We start from the raw sequence: 20,583 nt of genomic DNA, 5'->3' as shown, positions 1-20,583 counted from the left end.
AAGTTCCAGAGAGGCCTCAAGATACATCTCTTCAAAATGACCTACATACAGGTAATACCAGCCTTGGAGCTGAAAGCTCAGACAAAGCCTCCGTGTCAGCACAGACCCCTCCTGCATCCACCCACTCAGTCACATGACTAAAACTGGCCTTTAAATGTTGGGCTCCTTCATTTAAGTATTGTTCGTCCAACCATGTAATCTCAAGGCTTGATTTTATGTATTCAATTGACACGTTAAAGCCAATTCTAAGTAAACCTGCTTGCAGCCCTTATAATACAATCAAATAGTGTATTGTCCTACATTTTTTCCTTACTTTCCTTCCTCATAGCAATGGCAGACGGCAGTAGTGGGGTATGCAGTGCTTTACTAGCTCTTGTAAATAAAAAAAACTCAGCCTGCGCTTGTTGGGAATTAGAGCTGCTTTTGGGACAAGGCAATACTCAGCATCAGCGACTGGCACCCCCCAAGAGAGGGCGTCGGAGTGACTTGGCAAGAAAAAGACTATATTTAGGGTTATATTCTTTACATTATCAAACACATGGCCCACACAGAAATATCGTGTAAGGATGACATCATAAAATATGTTATTTGTCCGACGGGGTGTCGGTGTATTGGCTTACCTTTAAAAGGGCATCCACGTACACATTATGCTGGGACATAATTTCTTTCACGTCCCATTTCACAGATGCCATAAGGAGCAGCATCTGTTCATAGTCGATAGCCCTAGCAGCGACAATCCAGTAAATTGGTTTACGAAGTTCACTGGCGGTTGACACCGTCTGAAACAAAAAAAGAATAAGTAGATTATTGAACAAAATTGTTTGAGAATAAGGTGCCAAGTAATAAGAAAACCATGAACTGAATGCAACATGACATGGTACCTAAAGCGTAGAGAAAACTTAATAAATGTCTGCAATACACTTAGTGCCTAACACTTATACCATATATTGGGTGTGTAAGAACCAATACTAAGAGTTATTGTTATTAATTTATTACATGGTGAATAAATAACTTCTCCAATTAAAGCAAGTGTTTAAATGACCGTGCGTTTAAGACATGCGAAAAGTGGAAAGCAAATGCGAGTACAGCTAACTGTTCTGGATATTAAAGTAAATATCCACACACTTTCTGCCGAGTTTGGAAGTCGGGGCTGAATGACAAGAAGCCGGAACCTTGAAATAATTTCGCGATACTGAAGCGCCGGTCTTGCTAGATGGGACAAAGGGAAACTCTTGGATAGGCTGGAGGAACTCAGGGCTCCGAGGCCCCTCCAGTCTCATAAGCTCTCGGAGGGTACACCATACAAATGTCTCACTGGAAAATCCATGATTTGCGGCTGCAGGGAAAGAAACCCCGCCAACACTACGCCAAAGCCTGGAAAATCTAAAGGATTTCTCTCAGAACGGCCTATTATAAACCCAATGACGTTATGTATGAAAAATATACGATCTAAAAGGAACTGTTTGTCGTCTTACAAAAACATAATACTTTTCTCCCTCAGTCACCTCAGGAGTGTGCGGGCCTAGCGAGGTTTAATTCGGCTATTTTTTCCAGTGCTTCTTTTACCCAACTCCTGGCCCATCAATCCCCATTTGTTAAGCGTGTGCGCAAGCTAGTATCCCTTCAGCTCTCTCACAAAGACAAAATTATCGTTGACAAGTTGAGGGGAGTTTAACCAAATAAAATCATAGTCATTCAATCAGGGCGGTAAAAGTGCAGCTTCTCACTCGCGAGGGTCTCAAGGCGCTAGGGGGAGAGGGGGAAGGGGTGGGCGGGGATTTGTTTCTTTGAGTGCTGGGGTCATCGAAGAGCCAGATCTTGAGGTCCTTCCTGAACTGGAGCAGTGTGGAGGTGGAGGGAAGGCCGTCAAGGCCTTGGCTGCGAGGTAGGAGATGGGCTTTCCTCTCGTTTGTTTGGTTATTTGTTTTTGCAAGTCTCTACAAGGATTACACCATGGTGTTTTTGGGGGTGATATTCCCTTGCACATTGGTTAAAAGTGAAAATGTTTTTAAGAAAACAGTTTTGTGAAGAAACAAGGGGTAACTCCAGATTCACATCTTGTGGATTGGAAAGCAAATCAGTGTCCATGGGTAGCGCTTATATGTGGCTTCACTCATCACTTCTGGAGTGTAACACCATTGGTGCAAATCGCCACCTACCGGCCTGCAGAGGTACTGATAAAGACTTTCTGGATCCGGTCTGATGCAAGAGCAGGAATCTCTGGTGAGAAGTACCTATCAGCAATCTAGGGGTGTGAAAAGTTCCAGAGATATTTTTCTCACAAAGTTTGGATGTTTCTCACAAGAAAAACACAAAGGTCGGGAAGCTCAAAGCAATTTGGGCTTTATAGTGAAAAACTGAACATTTTAAGTTTTACAAGTGTTTTGCATACACATGTAATCAGTCACTCACGAAGAAAAATGCAGTAAGATATGCACTAGAGTTACGTGCGTGAAGTGGTTTCAAAGTACTTGTAGGAAAAAAAAGCAAAGTCAGGTTTTCCCTTTTAAGTTAGTGGCACAAAGCTGAAAGTAAGGTTTCCATTCAGGTACATAATGCTTCCAAGATACCATCAACAACTAACACTAGAGAGAGAGAACTGAGCACGTGTGTAAGCACAGGAATAGTAGGAATCCCCACAGACTATGGGCAAAAAAACAAAAAAAATCAGAAACCAATTAGTATAAGAATAGGCTTGTGGAATAAAATCTTTGCACATCCCTAAAGTTGCCCTGAATCCTCCGAGTCAGGCAATTTGTAATATGGGCAGATTATACAATTTTGAAGTGTGCACAGGCCTTAATATAATATCTGAATCAGTCAGAAAAGTATGATAGAAAAAGCAGGTGTAATCGCAGTGCTTTAGTTAGATTACAATTTATTGTGCACATTGAAACGTATCAAAACCTTATATTTTCTGTATATCATGAGAAACTCGCACATAACACTTTCTGGGTTGGGTGCTGTGTAGAGAATACACCGCAACTCCTGAAGAGTACCACAGACACCTAAAGAGAAAAGGCATCATTTCACGTTGCACAGTTGAATGTAAACAATGCACCCTCTTGGAGAAGAGTGGCACAGCAAAGTAAGAGCCGCAAAATTAAATAAAAAGCCTTAGGACATTAGAGTGTAAACAAGCATTTGCAATGCAATAGGTCTCGCATTAGGAAAGTTTGAGCTATTAGTATTGTAAATGACAAATTTTTTATTTATGTGTTGGTTTTGAGAATAGCGAAATGAATAGCTTTGTCATTTATAATGCCAATAGTTTTAACTTTTGCAAATGTGACATCTTTAGAATTTATAATGAAATATGTGTTGTATTTACATGACTTAGATGTATTGATATTACAAAGAACAATGGCCTTTTATTTTTTTCAATAATTAATAGTTAAATAAAAGTTATTGTAATTTATAATGGCACTAGCTTACATTTTTGTAAATAACTTTTGGGAAGATTATGTTCTTGGATTTTCCTCACAATAAAATACAATGAACAGAAGTGAAATATTAACATTTTTTTGGTGACATTTGTAATAAAGCGTGAAACATTGAGCTAACATATTTGAACCAGTTGTTGCGTACCAGACTTCAACATCAGCCAATCGCGCTGATAAAGAGGTTTTAATGCGCACAATTCCAACGATTGTAAGTTGTGTACGATCGAATTTTGAGCAATATATTCCTGTGACGTGCAGCAAGTTTTCCCTGTTGCCTTACATGATAATGGATGCCTATATAATGCGATATGTAATATTGCTCCGAGCCAGTGGTTAATTTTAAAAAGAATAAGTGCCGGTGCTCTCTTTAGGTAGGAGGTAGCTTGCACCAGCCCTCCTGCAACTCCTGTTAGCGCCTCTCCGCCGGCTTAAACGGAACCAACAACTAACCTTGAAAGTTAGAGAGGATATGGCGTAATGGCCAGAGCTGCCAATTTTGGCACTGGAGAAGCAGGTTCAAACTGCCATTAAACTACTACTGCTCTATTGCCCCCCACTCCCAAACAAAGCCTCAAATCATGCTTTTAAGGGTTGGGCTTCTAGCTCGGCAGCTCCTTGTCTCACAAGTGCGGGGCTGAGAGCAGGCTGCGGATGGCAGGAATGTGACTGCGCAAGCTGCCTGCGCTTCACTCTCAGTGTTGCAATGGCAATGGGCTATTTATGCTTGCATCGGATTGACCATTCCGACTAGGCCATCGCAGCTCCAAAACTAGAACTCCCATTGCGCCCAAGGAATTATTTCAATCATTTACGTCCGTTTTGTGCGCTAGGGCGATAAATAACATTTTCGGTGGGGTGGACAGTACAACATGAAATAGCGCCAACAAATGTTTGACTTTGTGGTATTCACCGGAGCAAGAAAATCATTATACAGGAGTTACGAAGCTCAACAGCCTCCGAGCCCTGTACACAAGCGCTGGTGCAGAGCCACAGCAAGAGGCTCAATTGGCAGCCCAACCTACGCCACAGGATGGGGGAGGACAGTAAAGACAAAGCGAGGCTACTACTACTGTTTATTTAATTTAAGTTACTGCAATACTGCTAAATTTAGTCTTACTTACGGTTACATGGTGGGCTGGGGAACACTGCCTTGGAGCCTTTATTCACTGATTTAGGCTGGCCTGGGCCTCGTGCTACACTGGCTGGCTGCCCTCAACGTCGTCTTGCTGCGGCCCCTGTCTTTAATGACGATGACTCGGGCGGGTGTGCCGGGGCGTGGCAATTTGTATAAAAATTGTGCATGCTGCCGCACAGCCCCTACCCTCGAACAACCAAATCCAGCCCAATGCCCCAATCTCAATGTCCCGCCAACCGGCACAACAGTACACCAAACTAAGGGCTGCAGCACGGGGGCGGGTATCAATGCCATCATAATTGTTTTTTAATCTTCTGTTCTGACTGTCACTTGGCCGACTCAGTGTCTCAGGTCTCTGGCTCGCGCAGCCGTCACTGCACAACCCTTTTCTTCACCGGAACTCAGGAGCACACGTAGCAGAGTCGGGACTGTTGCGCAATCAAAAACCACACTCTGCGCCGAGGAGGCGTGCTCGCGACAGGCTGGGAAGTGCGCGCACATGTTCCAGGCAGCGACGAAGCCTGGCGCGCACCGCCTCCCTGTGCCGTGTCGCGCGCCTTGGGTCTCAGAGGAGCCTGACTCTAGACGGGCCGGAGTACGAGGAGGAAGAGGTGGGGATTCCGCTGACCGCTCCGGCGCCTAACTAGTAAGTACCGAGATTCGGGGGGGATGGCAGATCTCCCGATGCATGGGGCGGGTGTGTGTGTCTGTGTGTGCGTGCAGGGGGGCGGCGGCGTGTGTATGCGTGCGTGTCTGTATGTGTGTGTGTGGTGGGGGCGGTATGTGTGTGTGGTGGTGGTGGAGGGGGGGGCGGCAGCGTGTGTACGTGTGCCTGTGTGGCGTGTGTGCAGGGGTGTGGGGGCTGGCTGTGTGCGCACGGGAATGTGAGGCACGAGAGGGGCACGGCGCCGTGCGCGCCCACGAGGTCAAATTTGCGCTCGTGCACCCTCTCGTGTCTACATTCCCAAATACGGGCCACAATAGGTCTTTCGCTGACGCTCGACCTAAAAAGGGAATACATTCATCAAACAATGGAAAACTCGCCTACAAATATCTTCCTTGCTTTAAAACAACCCCAAAAATATAGCAGCACTGAAACAAAACTGTGTAGGACATTTCTGGGCCGAGTAAAGATTCAATAACAGATCACTCAGCACACCAAATTGAAAATGTTCCAAACCCACCTTGAAGCGCAATTAGAGTCTGTGAGACTGCAGGGCAGTACATTAAAGTAGGCATCCTGCAGGTCCAAAGCCACCATCCAGCAACCTGAATCCAGGGTAGGCCGAACCTAGGCTAGCAAGAGTATCTAAAATCTGTCCTTCCACAACAAAGTATTCAGGAAGTGGAGATCTAAAATAGTACAAAGACCTCTATATTCCTTTGGTGCAAGGAAATACCAGGAGTAGCAGCCAGTCCCAATTTCCATAGCCAAACCCTCCCCATGGCTTCTTTGGACAAAATAGCTTTTGGCCTGCACTTCTGCAAGACTTTATCTTTAGCCACCTTTGGAGGAAATGCCTGATCCTGCCGCTCACAGTGTGGCCGTGTGCCACTAAGGGTAAACTAAAACTTGGAGGCTGAAGCAGCAGGGGGAGGGGACCTGGTAGTGCGCTGCTCCTGATGACCTGTGCTTTGTTGGGCACACTCTTTGAAGGAGTTGGAGTTATTCCCTGAACCCAGACACCAGAGGCAAACCTCGCGAGGGTCTGTTAGAGACATCTGTTTGCCACAGTCCTTGTAAAGCTTAACCTGTGTAGTTTTTGGAGGAGACATGACTCTCTTGCACACTGTGGGAAAAAATAATGAGAAGAAAACGAATCTACAGATGAGGAAAAAGTTGGACACGAGCTCTGTATCTGCATCTAAAGACGTGAAAAGAAAGTAAGTAAGGCTGATGTGCAAGGGTGGTGGTTATTTGTGGCTCCACCATCACTTTCTGGGTGGAACAAAGTGAACGTGGAGACGTACAGCACCACCTACAGGGGCACCACAGCAATGTTATTAAAATCTTACAGATTCAGTATGCCTAGGGAAAGTCTAAAGGTGAAGAATTTGGAATTAGAAGTACCCATCAGAAGGCGACATTTTACCCCTACCCCCTCACACAAGAACATATATCTCTGGGGAAAGCAGACCCAGGGTCAGTTTGTCTGGGTTTCATATGTTCAAATACAACATGAATAAGTTACTTACTTGGTAGAGAAAATATACAGCCGCTGATTCCTTACCTTTGAATATCCCTAGACATCAGACTGGATCTGGAATATTTTTCATGAGCAGTGCCCCTGCATGCCGGTAGGTGGCATCATCAGCTCTGCGTGGCGTCCTCCGCGCCGGAAGTGACGTCTTTGTCACCTATATAGGCGCCATCTCGATGCACTGACTCAGTTACTTTTCATGACTTTCCATGCAAGATGCACAGAACCATGAAGTGCACTGACACTCCAAATTAGGACCCCGAAAGGGATCAGCCCGGACCCTAGAAATCTGTACGTAGATCGGGTAGGATGGGTAGGTCGGTAAGGAATCTGCGGCTAGATATTGTCTCTACCAGATAAGGCATTACTGAGGGGAAGTAACCTGTTCATTTGTTAGAGACATCTAGCTGCAGATACCTTACCTTTGAATCGATACCCAAGCCATACCATCCTTAGAGGTGGGTCTGTGGACAAATTTGACTAAGAAGTCCTGCAGGCCAAAACAGGTGAAATGCCCGTTCCTGACTGTCCAGACAGCAATGCTTGGTAAACGTATGCAGGGACGCCTACGCTTCTGCCTGCCTGAACTAGAGCTGCATGGGCTAATGCAGTGGTTGCAACCTTAGCTCTAGTGGAATTAGCTCTTAAGCCTTCAAGAGGCTGTATCTTCGCCAGTGCATAACAGATCTTGATGCAGAGAACGGCCCATCGAGAAATGATCTGTTTCTGCACCGCCTGACCTTTCTTCACACCAACATACCCCGCGAACATTTGGTGGTCTGCCCGGAATTCTCTTATGCAGGCAAGGTAGAACGACAATGCTCTTTTTGGTTCCAGAAGGTGGAGTCGCTCCTCTTCTTTAGAGGGCTGTGGAGGAGCCTAGAAAGTGGGCAAGGTGACAGATTGGCCCACATGAAATGATGTTACAACTGTTGGCAGGAAAGAGACCCTAGTGCAAAGCACCAGTTTGTCAGGAAAAACTGAAAGGAAGGGAGGCTTAGATGATAAAGCCTGCAGCTCTCACCATCCTAGCCAATGTAATGGCCACAAAAAGGCTGTTTCGATGGTGAGTAACCTGAGGGGACAGTTATGTAAAGGCTTTAAGGAAGCACACATCAGAAATGTGAGCACCGAATTAAGGTCTAACCTAGGCATAATGAAATGGGACAGAGGGAACATATATACAAGACCTTTGATAAATCTATTCACAATGAGAGATTTAAATAGGAGGGTTGGTCAGGCAGTCGCAAGTAGACGGATAAGGCAGACAGATACTCTTTCAAAGTGCCCAGAGTAGTGCCCTGCTCGGCAAGGGTTAAAATAAAAAGTAAAATATCAGAGAGAGAGGCAGAAAGAGGGTTGACTTTTCTGTAGAATATGATGCAAACCTTTTCCATCAGCAGGTGTATACCGTCTTAGTGGAGGGAAGCCTGGCTGCCAGAATAACATTACAAACTCCGGGAGGAAGATTTAAAGCTATTTACTGCTGCCGCTCTATCTCCACACAAGAGGGGTAAGAGTTGACCGGTTCGGGTGGAGGACCCTCCCCTGCTACTGTGACAGAAGATCCTACTGAAGGGGCAACCTGATCGGAGGATTGATGCTCATGTTTAGAGGTTGGTGGTACCAGACTCTCCGAGGCCAATCTGGAGCCACAAGGATGACTTGTGCCTGGTCATTCCTCATCTTTTTGAGAATTCTGGGCAGGAGTGGTATGAGCGGAAAGGGGTACAGGAGGCCTGAGATCCACTCAAGACAAAGAGTCTCTGAACTGCTGACAAATGCCCTGCTGTTCCGGCCATGTCCAGAGACGCAAGGCCTCTTGACAAAGGGCCCACGGACCCACCTCGCTCTGTTTGTTGCATTACCACCTGGTGGTGGTGTTGTCCATGAACACTTGTACTAGCCTTCCCTTGATGGAGGGCCGGAAGGCTTTTAATACCAGTCGAATCGCTAGGAGCTCCAACAGGTTGATGTGGAGTCCGTATTCTGCCGTAAACCGGATTCCTCTTTCCTCCACCTCTTCCAGGTGGCTGCCCCATCCCAATAGTGATACATCTGTCACTAATGTGAGATCTGGTTAGTGAAGAGAGAGAGGTCTGCCTCTGACCCAATCAAGGTTCGTTAGCCACCACTGCAGGTCCTTTGCAGTTCCCTCCGAGATCTGGACTATGTCTGAGAGATTCTCCTTATGATGCTGCGCCCACTGGAACTTCAAGTCCCACTGCAGAGCCTGCATCTAGCATTTGTTACTAGCAGGATGCAGGAGGCTATGAAGCCCAGCAGCGAGTCAGCCTCATTGAAATGCAGGATAGTGGCTCAAACATTGGTATCATATACCCTGGACTCGCCGTTCCGGAGGATAGGCCTGAAAATGTACTGTGTTCAGAACACCTACGATGAAAGGGAACGTCTGAGAGGGAGTCAGGTGTGACTTTGACACATTGATAGTGAACCCCAGCAAAGGCAGGAGGCTTGCCATAGTCAGGAGGTGAGAGACAACAGCCTGGGGAGAGCCTGCCTTCAACATAGGGGAAGACCGGCACCCAAGATCTGCGCAGATGAGCTGCAACCACCACCATCACCTTGGTGAACACCTGAGGGGTGCCGGTAAAGCCAAAGGGGAGCATGGTGAACAGAAACTGCTTGTGGCCTACCATAAACCACAGGTAGCTGCGATAAGCAGGCAGGACCTGAATGTGAAAATAAGCATCCTGCAGGTCCAACGCTACCGCCCAGTCTCCTGGGTGCAGGGTAGACCACCCCTGAGCTACAGTGACAATCTTGAGCTTTTCCTTTTTGAGGACGTAGCTGAGGTCTCGCAGATCTTGTATAGGACGAAGAACCTTGTCCTTTTTCGGGACAAGAAAGTAGCAGGAATAAAAACCACAGACTAGTTCTGGCTTTCCAACCCTCTCAGGGGATGCGTTGTGCAAGAGAGTCATAACTTCCTCCTGATAAAAAGTCAGGTGATCCTCTGTCAGCCTATTGTAAGTTGGAGGCATGGAGGGAAGGGTAGTACTGAAGGGGAGGGAGTAGCTCCTATGGATTATCTGGAGAACCTACCTGTCTGAAGTGATTATTTTACCAGTAGTGGAGGTGATGGCTGATCCTGCCACCTACTGGCCACTCATGATCTGGAAAGGCCAGCCAAGGAAGGTTTGGAGGCTGAGGTTGCAGGTGGCATGGTGGACTGACAAGACTTCTGGCCGCCCAGCGAACGGGCCCGGAATGAGCCACACATGGCTGTGCAGATGCTGCTGAACTTGTGCGGTCTTATGGCTGAGATATGGCTGGTGTGGCTGAAAACCAGACGAAGGATGTGTGGCCACTGAGATGCCTAAGAACTTGGCCGTAGCCTGTGTGTCTTGAAAGCTTTCCAGCTCCAGGTCTGCCTTGTTTCCGTAGTGATGAGTGCCATCAAAGGGCATGTCCATAAGGGAAGCCTGGACATCCTCAGAAAAGCCAGACATTCTCAGCCAGGTGCGATGTCGAACAGCCACTGCCAATGACATAGCTCTGCCCAGAGAGTTGGTCGTATCAAGCCCAGAATGAATGGATGCTGCATCTCTCTCGTCTGATATAGTGATAAAATCGCTCTGCCCCGCAAATCTGTTGTGACAAGACCACAATGATGGTGTACTTTGCCTCATCTCTCCCATCAGATACTGCTTGGGAGAGGATCGTCCAGGCCTCCCAAGTGACCTGTGGCAGCATCTGTGCAACAGTTTCCCACAAGGAGTGGGAGTAATGGCTCAATAGGCATGCCGTGTTAACCAACCGCAATGCAAGGCTGGCGGAAGAAACTATTTTTTCCCCCCAAATGTCCAGCCTCTTGGATTCACTGTCGAGGGGTGCACAAGGGAACAGGCTGTGGGACGTACAGGCTAGGACCACTAAGCTCTCAAGAGTAGGGTGTTGAAATTTGGGTCACCTGGTGCAGGGCAATGACGGCAGGCTTGGACCAGGTTCCCCAGAAAGACATCTGTTAAGGGAACATTGAAGGGCAGCAAGAGTTGGAAGAAGGATATTCGTCTTGACTGCCATGGAAGGGAACTGAAGGTTCAGGACTTCAGCAGCTCTTCGCACCACCATAGCATACGATGCTACCTCCTCCATAGCCATGGTAGGAGGAGAAAGTAGGCCAGAATCTGGAGAGGTAAGCAGTCCACTGGCTGGTGCTGCCAGAGAGTGCTGTTGGGAGTCTCTGCGTGGAGGCCAGCGCCGGGGAAGGGCTCAATGGCACAACCGGCATTGTTACAGATCCATCACTGAATCCATGGGGGGGAGGTTATCAAGGCCAGAGCTGCCAGCGCAGAATCCAATGGAGTCCCCTCTGTGCCTCCGGGGCACACAACTGTGCCAGTAAGGTCAGGCTGCCCACATATGAGACACATGGCATCATGGGGAGAGGATAGTCCAGGCCTCCCCAGTGACCTGTAGCAGCATCTGTGCAACAGTTTCCCACAGGGAGAGGGAGTAATGGCTCAATAGGCATGCAGTGTTCACCAACCGCAATGCAAGGCTAGCGGAAGAAACTATTTTTTTACTCCAACTGTCCAGCTTCTTGGATTCCCTGTCAGGGGTGCAGAAGGGAATAGGCTGTGGGACGTACAGGTTAGGACCACTAAGCTCTCATGAGTAGGGTGTTGAAATTTGGGTCCCCTAGAGCAGGGCAATGGCGGCAGGCTTGGACCAGTTTTACCAGAAAGACATCTGTTAAGGGAACTTTGAAGGGCAGTAAGAGTTGCAAGAAAGATATTCGTCTTGACTGCCATGGAAGGGAACTGAAGGTTCAGGACTTCAGCTGCTCTTCGCAGCACCATAGCATATGATGCTCCCTCCTCCATAGCCATGGTACGAGGAGAAAGTAGGCCAGAATCTGGAGAGGTAAGCAGTCCACTGGCTGGTGCTGCCAGAGGGCACTGTTGGGAGTCTCTGCGTGGAGGCCAGTGCCGGGGAAGGGCTCAATGGCATGACCGGCATTGGTACAGATCCATCGCTGAATCCATGGGGGGGAGGTTATCAAGGCCAGAGCTGCCAGCGCAGAATCCAATGGAATACCCTCTGTGCCTCCGGGGCCACAGCTGTGCCAGTAGGGTCAGGCTGCCCAAATATGAGGCACATGGCATCAGTAAAGTTCTTTCAGCTGGGAGGGGGCGCTCCAGCGTTCAGGAAGGTGGGGAACGTGGAGTCGACCTAGGCATAGGTTCAAAGGAACGAGGAGTAGAATGCCAAGACTCCTCCATCAAGTCAGCCGATAGAAAGGGAGAAGTCGAAGCATGATTTTACTTCTTTTGTTTTTTTGTGCTTCTTAACTGACCAACTCGATGATGTCGAGTGGGAGGACAAGGACTTGGGACTCCGGGAACAGTGCTCGGACCTCCCTCTCGACTGGGACCGTGAATAAGACCTACAAGGAGTAATACATGGTGCCGAGCACCAGCCCGCAAGCAGCTTTAGGAACCGCTCCCTCACAGCTTTTGAAGCCATGGCCCAGTAGGAGGAACACAACTTCGAATTGATGTCACACTCAAGGCAGCACCAGAGACAAACCAGGTGTGGGCCTGCCGCAGAAATGGCACGTTGACAGACACCGCAAGGCAGAATTCGTTTTGGACATGTTAGGAAAAACCTACACACCAAAAAAGGGTCGACAAAATGGTCGACAAAATGTTGAAAACGTCACAGATGGTAGCTCTCTTCACGGATCTGCGCTAGCTGGCGTGGGAAAAAAAAGAACTGACGTCAGCGCCCTGAGGTGGTGCCTATATATATGACACAGAGATCACAACGGTGCAGATGACTTAATGCAAAGTTGACTGATCCTCCTACTGGCGAGCTGAGGTATGGCTCGAAGAAAAATCTTGCGGATCCAGTCTGATGCCTGGAAAATTCAAAGGTAAGGAATTTGCGGATAGATGTCTTTATCAGATGTACAAATATTTTTTACCCTTCATTTCTGAAAAAAAATAGAAGCTAATGATTGGATTGACACCAAATCACAAAAATCACACTCGCAGGACTAAGATCTAGCTACCGGACTAACTTTATGTAATTCCGTTCAGCAGTTTTTGTGGTAGCGCGTCTTAAAGAAGTCAATGGAAAACGCATGGGGATTTTGCATTTTGGGACCCCTTCTATTTTCTTGGCCCCCACTTGACGGATCACCCAGAAACTTTCCAAGCATTAACCAATTAAAAAGTAGCATCTTTTTGCAAGTTTTTGTGGAGATTCGTGAGTCAAGTTATTAGGAACACAAAAAATGCTTTTCCTTTGGAACAGTTGGTCTACCCATCCATCAATCCATCCATCCAAAAGTAGGATCTACTTTCATGCTACTGCCACTTTTTGCTTGGTGTCCGTGTGTTTTTGACCTAGTCTGCTGTGATCCTGCTAATCCAGACCCCAGCAACAATGCTTTTCCTCCTAAATTAAAATGGTAAGCACTTTGGTACCTCCACAATTGGCTACTGGTGTACCCTTGTAACTCCCTTATATATGATAATAAGGTACCCAGGGTATAGGTACACCAGGGGTCCCCATGGGCTCCACCATATATTGTGCCACCCATGGGAGCCTACTTAATCTGTGACTAAAGGCTGCCATTGAAGCCTGTGTGAGTTGGTGCTTGCACCTCTTACAAGAGATGCAAGTTTCCTTATAACTGAGGTCACTGCACTTAAAACCTATAAGTCACCTCTATGCAGGCCCTTCAGTCCTGAGGGAAGGGTGGTTGGCTACAAGTATGACGGACACCCCTAAAGACCCCGGAGTTGATTCTCCAGGCTTTGTAAGTGCAGTCTGTTATGTTATGTTATGTTTTATGTTAAGGGGATTTTATATAGCGCACTGTCACCGGAGGTATCATGGCGCTGAAAGGGTGCTGAGGAAACAGAGGGAATTTAGCGGGATTGTGAAAAAAGCCAGGTTTTTAATGATTTGCGAAATTGAATGAGAGTACCGGAAGTCCTAACTGAGAGGGGGAGAGAGTTCCAAAGTTTGGGGCCGAGAAAGGCAAATCTTCGACCCCCAGATCTACAGAGTTTGAAGGGAGGGACCACCAGAAGATGTAAGTGAAGTGATCTAAGGTTACGTGAGGGACAGTAGGGGCAGATAAGGGATTTCAGAAAGGCGGGACAGGAACCAGAGAGAGATTTGAAAATAAGACAGCCAACCTTAAAGGCAGCCCTTAGGCTGACCGGGAGCCAGTGTAGCTTGATAAGGAGGGGTTTGGCGGACTGCCACTTCGGAATCCCGAGGGCCAGTCTCGCCGCCTGGTTTTGAATGACTTGCAACCTATTGATGGAACATTTGGGCAAGCCGTAGTAGATGGAATTTGAAAAATCCAGGCGGGAGAGAACAAGGGCCATGATGACTTGAAGCAAGGCATCGGGAGTGAGAAGGTAGGCCACCTTCCTGATCCTGCGCAGCTGGAACATGCAGGAGGAAACCACTGTCCCCACCTGCGGCCCCAGAGAGAGCCCAGCGTCAATAGTGACCCCGAGGCTTTTCACCGAGGTTACCGGGGAGGGAGGAAAGCCAAGCTCTGTCGGCCAGAAATGTGGACCCCAGTGGACGGCGCTCTTACCCGGCAGGAGGAGCTCCGTCTTACCGGGGTTCAATTTCAACTGGTTCTGACACATCCACTGGAAGATATGGGACATGACTGCCTGAAAAGTGGGGATAGAAGAAGGAGAGTTTAGAGAGAAAATGAGTTGTAGGTCGTCCGCGTAATTGAAGACGCGGACGTCCCACTGCCTCAAAGAAGAAAGAAGAGGGCGAAGATAGAGATTGAAAAGAAGAGGGGATAGAGAGGAGCCCTGAGGGACCCCACAAGGCAGATGTTCCCTAGGGGCCCTAAATGTACCTTGGCTGAGGGACTGGGATCTCCCCATAAGGAAAGATTTCACCCAGGCCAGCGCCAGGCCCTGGATGCCGGCCTGTTCGACACGGTGGAGGAGGATGTTATGGTCCACCGTGTCGAAAGCGGCCGACAGATCTAATAATACCAGGGCCTGGGAGGTACCCTTGTCAGCTCCGTCTCTCAAGGCGTCTAGGACAGCCAGGATCACAGCCTCCGTAGAGTGACCAGGGCGGAAGCCGGCCTGGTTGGCCTCGAGAAAGATGGAACTCTCGATGAACCCCGAGAGACAGGCAGTGACATGGGCTTCCAAGATTTTTGAGAAAAAAGGTAAGAGAGAGATAGGACGATAGTTTGCCGGGACGGCAGGGTCGGCTCCAGGCTTCTTCAACAGAGGCACTAGAACGGCCTCCTTGAAGGAGCTGGGTACCGTCCCGGAAAGAAGAGAAGAATTGAGCAGAGGAAGGATACAGTCGGGTAAAGAGTGGCAGATGTCGCAAAGTATAGAAGGTGGACAGTGGTCGTCAGGGGAGCCAGACTTGATCCGGGCAGCCAGGTTGGCTAAAGATATAGCGTCTAGTGGGGGAAGCTGGGTGATAGAGAAAGCATTATGAGGGGATGTGATGGGAACAGCATCCAATGAAATGACCGGGATAGTGCCCTTAATCAAAACAATCTTCTGTAAAAAAAAAGTGCTAAGTGCATTGCAAGATTCCTGGGTAGGGGCCTGGGACAAAAGCGTTCTGGCGTCAGACGTGAACTCGTCCAGAACTCTAAAGATCTCCTTCGACTTACAGGGAGCTGACAGGATACGCTCGGAGACATAGGCTTTCTTGGCTGCAGAGATAGCAGATTTGTACCTATTACGAGCTGCCACATAGATATCTCTACTTGACGGGCAGTAGTCTCTTCTCCATCTGCGTTCGAATTGACGAAGTTCTAACTGTAAAGTTTTAAGGAGTGGAGTAAACCATTTATGAGAATGGTTATGACGAGAGCGAGGGAACTTAATTAGTGGGGCAAAGATGTCGCTGGCTGATATGAGCCAGTTAGAGACTTGCCCATCTAGCTCATTAATGTCAGGGTTATTGGGGGGAGGCGGACGTGTGCGAGACAGATAAGTTAGCAGTTTGGAAGAATCGACGGCCTTCCACTTACGAGCCATGCCACCCTCCCGCGAAGGGATCCTGACCTGACCAGCCATCGAAATGGTGGTGTCGATAAGGCGGTGGTCCGACCACACGCAAGGTGTAATAAGCGGGTGGGAGGGCTTCACCCCATAGACCCAGATATGATCAAGTATATGGCCACCACTATGGGTGGGGGAGGTGACTAACTGGCTGAAGTTCAGGCTCGAGAGACCTTCAAACAATTCGAGGGCGTGGGGGCCAGCGTCCCTGTGCTGAAACCAATAATTAAAGTCCCCAGCAATAACTATGCGAGGAGAAGAGGTAGCAATGCTAGCAAGCTGCTCAATAAACAGTGCGGGGAAAGAGGGCATGGATTGTGGGGGGCGGTAAAGTACCATAAAGGTAACAGCGCCCACCTCAGTTCCAAGACTGAAGACAAGGTTATCTACATCGGGAAAAGTCATGGAAGTGGGGGTGATAACCTGAATATCCTTACGTATTACCGCCGCGACCCCTCCTCCAGGGCGACCCCCATGGCGGTTGGTGTTAAGCAGGCAGTAGTCAGGAGGTAATGCTGCCAGTATGTCCGGGAGGGAGTCGTCCGTAAGCCAGGTCTCAGAAAGTAAAAGAACGTCAGGTCTTTCAGTCGTAAGTAGATGGAAAATATCAGTTTGATGCCTGACTAAAGAACGAGTGTTCAAATATAGTAGGCGGATCTGCGACTCAGGAATAGTGAGGGAAGTGGGGGGAGTGAGTGGGCCAAGGTGGGGGGGTAGATTACCAGTGATTCCTAAAGTAGTGATCCGCGTCCAGGTGTCAAACGATAGGGGGCAGTCAGCAGCTCGAAGGTGCATAAGGGCGGGGGATGAATAGGAGATGGTAGTATCCACATCCCTAGGCCCTAGGCCCGTCCTGGCGCGGACGGGCGCAGACGGGCTTGACTCTGGTGCGACTCCGGCGCGCCTACGTCGCGCCCGCTGCGCTCGTCCGCTGCGCTGACGCATGGGGCCCGTCTAAATAGGCGATGACGCCGAGGGGGAGGAGTCAGGAAGGCGGGGTGGGGGAGGAAAGTTAAAACACAAGGTGTGCCACTCACCGCTTGTAGTCAGCGGGGGAAATGAAGTTTTAAAGCTGCTAGCACTCAGCAGCAGAGAGGCAAGCAAAACAAAGTTAAAAATATAAGGCTTCACAGCGCTCAGCGCGCTAAACCTCTGCCCTCTGCCACAGGGCTTTGGTTAATCGCGATGCAAAAGTGGGCGGAGCCTAAATAGGCGATGACGCCGAGGGGGAGGAGTCAGGAGGGCGGGGTGGGGGAGGAAAGTTAAAACACAAGGTGTGCCACTCACCGCTTGTAGTCAGCGGGGGAAATGAAGTTTTAAAGCTGCTAGCACTCAGCAGCAGAGAGGCAAGCAAAACAAAGTTAAAAATATAAGGCTTCACAGCGCTCAGCGCGCTGAACCTCTGCCCTCTGCCACAGGGCTTAGGTTAATCGCGAGGCAAAAGTGGGCGGAGCCTAAATAGGCGATGACGGCGAGGGGGAGGAGTCAGGAGGGCGGGGTGGGGGAGGAAAGTTAAAACACAAGGTGTGCCACTCACTGCTTGTAGTCAGCGGGGGAAATGAAGTTTTAAAGCTGCTAGCACTCAGCAGCAGAGAGGCAAGCAAAACACAGTTAAAAATATAAGGCTTCACAGCGCTCAGCGCGCTAAACCTCTGCCCTCTGCCACAGGGCTTTGGTTAATCGCGAGGCAAAAGTGGGCGGAGCCTAAATAGGCGATGACGCCGAGGGGGAGGAGTCAGGAGGGCGGGGTGGGGGAGGAAAGTTAAAACACAAGGTGTGCCACTCACCGCTTGTAGTCAGCGGGGGAAATGAAGTTTTAAAGCTGCTAGCACTCAGCAGCAGAGAGGCAAGCAAAACAAAGTTAAAAATATAAGGCTTCACAGCGCTCAGCGCGCTAAACCTCTGCCCTCTGCCACAGGGCTTTGGTTAATCGCGAGGCGAAAGTGGGCGGAGCCTAAATAGGCGATGACGCCGAGGGGTAGGAGTCAGGACATTCTTTAGACATACAGTGGACATCAGTCATTACGCGATGTCTAACTATATAGCGGCTGCACCGAACATGGTCATGTTTAGTATCAAACATGTTGGAATCATACCCCAACACTGATTCCAGTTTTGGACGTATGATCCCATGTACTGGGGGACTCCTGAGGGGACCCCTATGTTTTCCCAGTAACAGCCTTTCAGGGTCTGCCGTCAACCACAGACAAGATTCTACCCTCCTGCTGCTGAGCTGAGCTCAAGCAGTGGAAGGTAGGACAATAGGTGTCATGTCACAAGGAGGTGTGACCACCTCCCAGGAAGGCCTTAGTGTATTGGGCTGGGGTAGGGGTGCTTGCAAGCACCAACAGACTGCTTTGAAGTGCACATCTGGCTCACTCCTTGCATACTCCAGTTTGAACCAGTTCAGGAAGCCCTTGGCTCCCTCTCTGGCATGAAACTGGACAAAGGACATGGGAGTATAACCTCCCCTCTGTCCAGCACCTTCTCTTTGAGGGACCCCAGATTCGTCCTAAACCTTTCCTTAGGGTATTGAAGGACTCCACTGTGGGTGGGTCCTCAGATTCGTTGTGGGACAAGACTCAATCCTGAAACTACTTTGTTCTTCAATCGTCTGGACACTTGGACTTCGACTGGAATGGAGACTGTAGCAAGGAAGACCCCTGCTGCTCCTGGTCTCGCTGTTCTTCAATCTTCTTCGTCGTCTGTGCTTCTTCCAGGAACTTCAACAGAACTGTGGGCATCAAGGGCACCCAAAGAAATCTTTCTTGGAGTGAAGGAGTCACTCCCTGGCTCTGCAGGCACTGCAACGAAGCTGACCGGTCTACTACTCCTGTCGTCCTATGGACTTCCTGAAGCTAAGCAACCCAAGTGGTGGTTCTGCAACTTCCTCTAGTTCTGACCTGTCCTCTCTGCAATTTTGACGCCAGTATCCTTCGTTGGAACCACTGCGACCAAACCCCTGTGCACTGCGTTGACATACCATTGCCAAGGCTTGTTGGCTCTGCACTCCAGAGATCTTTGGGGAACAAGAAGCTCCAGCCTCCAGCACCTTTTCCCTCCAAGATCAACATCCTCTGCCCTATGGGCTTCCATCTTTGGTGAGCTGCTTGAGGTCCTCTTGCGTCTCCTGTGGGTCCTCCAGAGTGTCTTTTCTTGCTTCAGTGGGCTCTCCTGCTTGCTCGGGCCTGCTCTGACTCTCCTGCTGTTGGCGAGTCCCTTGGACCTTGCTGGTACCAACGTCCACACCAGTTACTGCTACCAAAGCATGTTGGTGCTCCCACTGGACACCGATCACCTAGTCACTGACATTCGACGTGGGACAGGTCGTGCATGGCTTCTGATCTTCCTCAGTGTTGCCTGGTCCTCAAAGCTGCAGTGACAAGGTCACAGTTGACGCTTCAGAACCTCCAAACATTAGTAGGCATTGTGTCTCCATTCCTCCTGGCCACCACTGAGTGGCAACGACTCTCCTCCCTCTGCTTGCAGTTTCCGCACTTCCAGAATCCACCGTTGGATTCTACCAGACTCCTTCACAGTCTTCACTAGAGGCATCTTCTTCAAAGTCGTCCACTGTTTTCTACGGCAGGTTCGACGTCACTTCATCCATATGCACCCGGCTTCCCTGGTGTAGGCATCCTGGTTTAAGGGGCATCCACAAGTGTCTTTCAAAGGGTTTCTTCGGGATCATCTGGGAAGGGTCCTTCTTCAAAACTGCAACCGCAACTTCTCCATATACTTCCATTGGGCATGCGGCTGTGTTTCCGTCCTACGCACAGCCTCCTTAAGGTTACTGGGTACTTATCTCTGGTGGTTTCTTGTATCCCCAGCTCCTCTGGGTCTCCTGATCCAAGTCCCGTTCTCCTTTGCAGTTGGCAGTCCACTTTCTTAGTATATGCTTTTGTCTACCCCCTGGAGACCTCTATATTTTGTGCTACTTTTCTGAGTGCTTTTGCTGCATTCTTGTGTATTGTGTTGATATCTCCAGATAGGAGATATACCAATGTGACAGTGATATTGTGCTGAAATTAAAATACTTTTTTTGCTAAACACTGTGATTTCCTTTAATCTAACATACACTACAGGTTGAACTGATAAAACAACTTGCTATACACTCCTTCAAGATAAGCCCGAAGGTCGCTCTCCACAGCTACCACTTTGAGAGCCTTCTATAATTATCAAAGACCATTAAAATTACCATATGGGTTGCCTGAATTAGTGCAAGGTGCACCGCTTGAATACGTGTTCACTAAATACTAAGCCACTCTATCTATCTGTCTATCTATCTGTCTATCTATCTATCAGTCTATCTATCAGTCTATCTATCAGTCTATCTATCCGTCTATCTATCCGCCTATCTATCTATCTATCTATCTATCTATCTATCTATCGATCTATCGCTATATTCCACTAAAAAAGGGTTAAAGTGATGTTATAGTTAGAAGTTTAAATGGGATAAGAACTAATGTCTAAAAGTGTAAAAATGACTGAAATTCACCAGTTATATTTTAGTGAACAAACTATAACTTGGGCCCCCATCATGGGCTGCTTATGACCTCACTTATTATATCAATCCTGACATGTTAAAATACATCATTTATTGCAGCACTGATGCCATATCAATACAATACAAAAAAAGTGCCAAATAAAAAAGTTATCATAAAAGTAAAACGCCTGGACAGTCAGCCATGATCAGGAAAGAAGCCATCCTTGATACAAATTTAAATTAGTATTATTTATATATACATATA

General features: G+C 48.4%; 1 protein-coding gene across 1 annotated transcript in view; it reads right to left on the bottom strand.

Annotated features, from left to right (window-relative positions):
• The window catches only part of VPS50 (VPS50 subunit of EARP/GARPII complex), an 821,620-nt gene that overhangs the window by 46,349 nt on the left and 754,688 nt on the right, over positions 1–20,583 (bottom strand). Inside the window, exon 25 of the mRNA XM_078663657.1 lies at positions 621–779. Coding sequence (XP_078519783.1) covers positions 621–779 — 159 coding nt within the window. The remainder of the gene's footprint in view (positions 1–620; positions 780–20,583) is intronic.

This window comes from Lissotriton helveticus, chromosome 10 (assembly GCF_964261635.1).
Source record: "Lissotriton helveticus chromosome 10, aLisHel1.1, whole genome shotgun sequence".
Taxonomy (NCBI): domain Eukaryota; kingdom Metazoa; phylum Chordata; class Amphibia; order Caudata; family Salamandridae; genus Lissotriton; species Lissotriton helveticus.
Note: the sequence above shows the minus strand (reverse complement) of the source record. Positions and strands in the feature narration are given on the sequence as shown.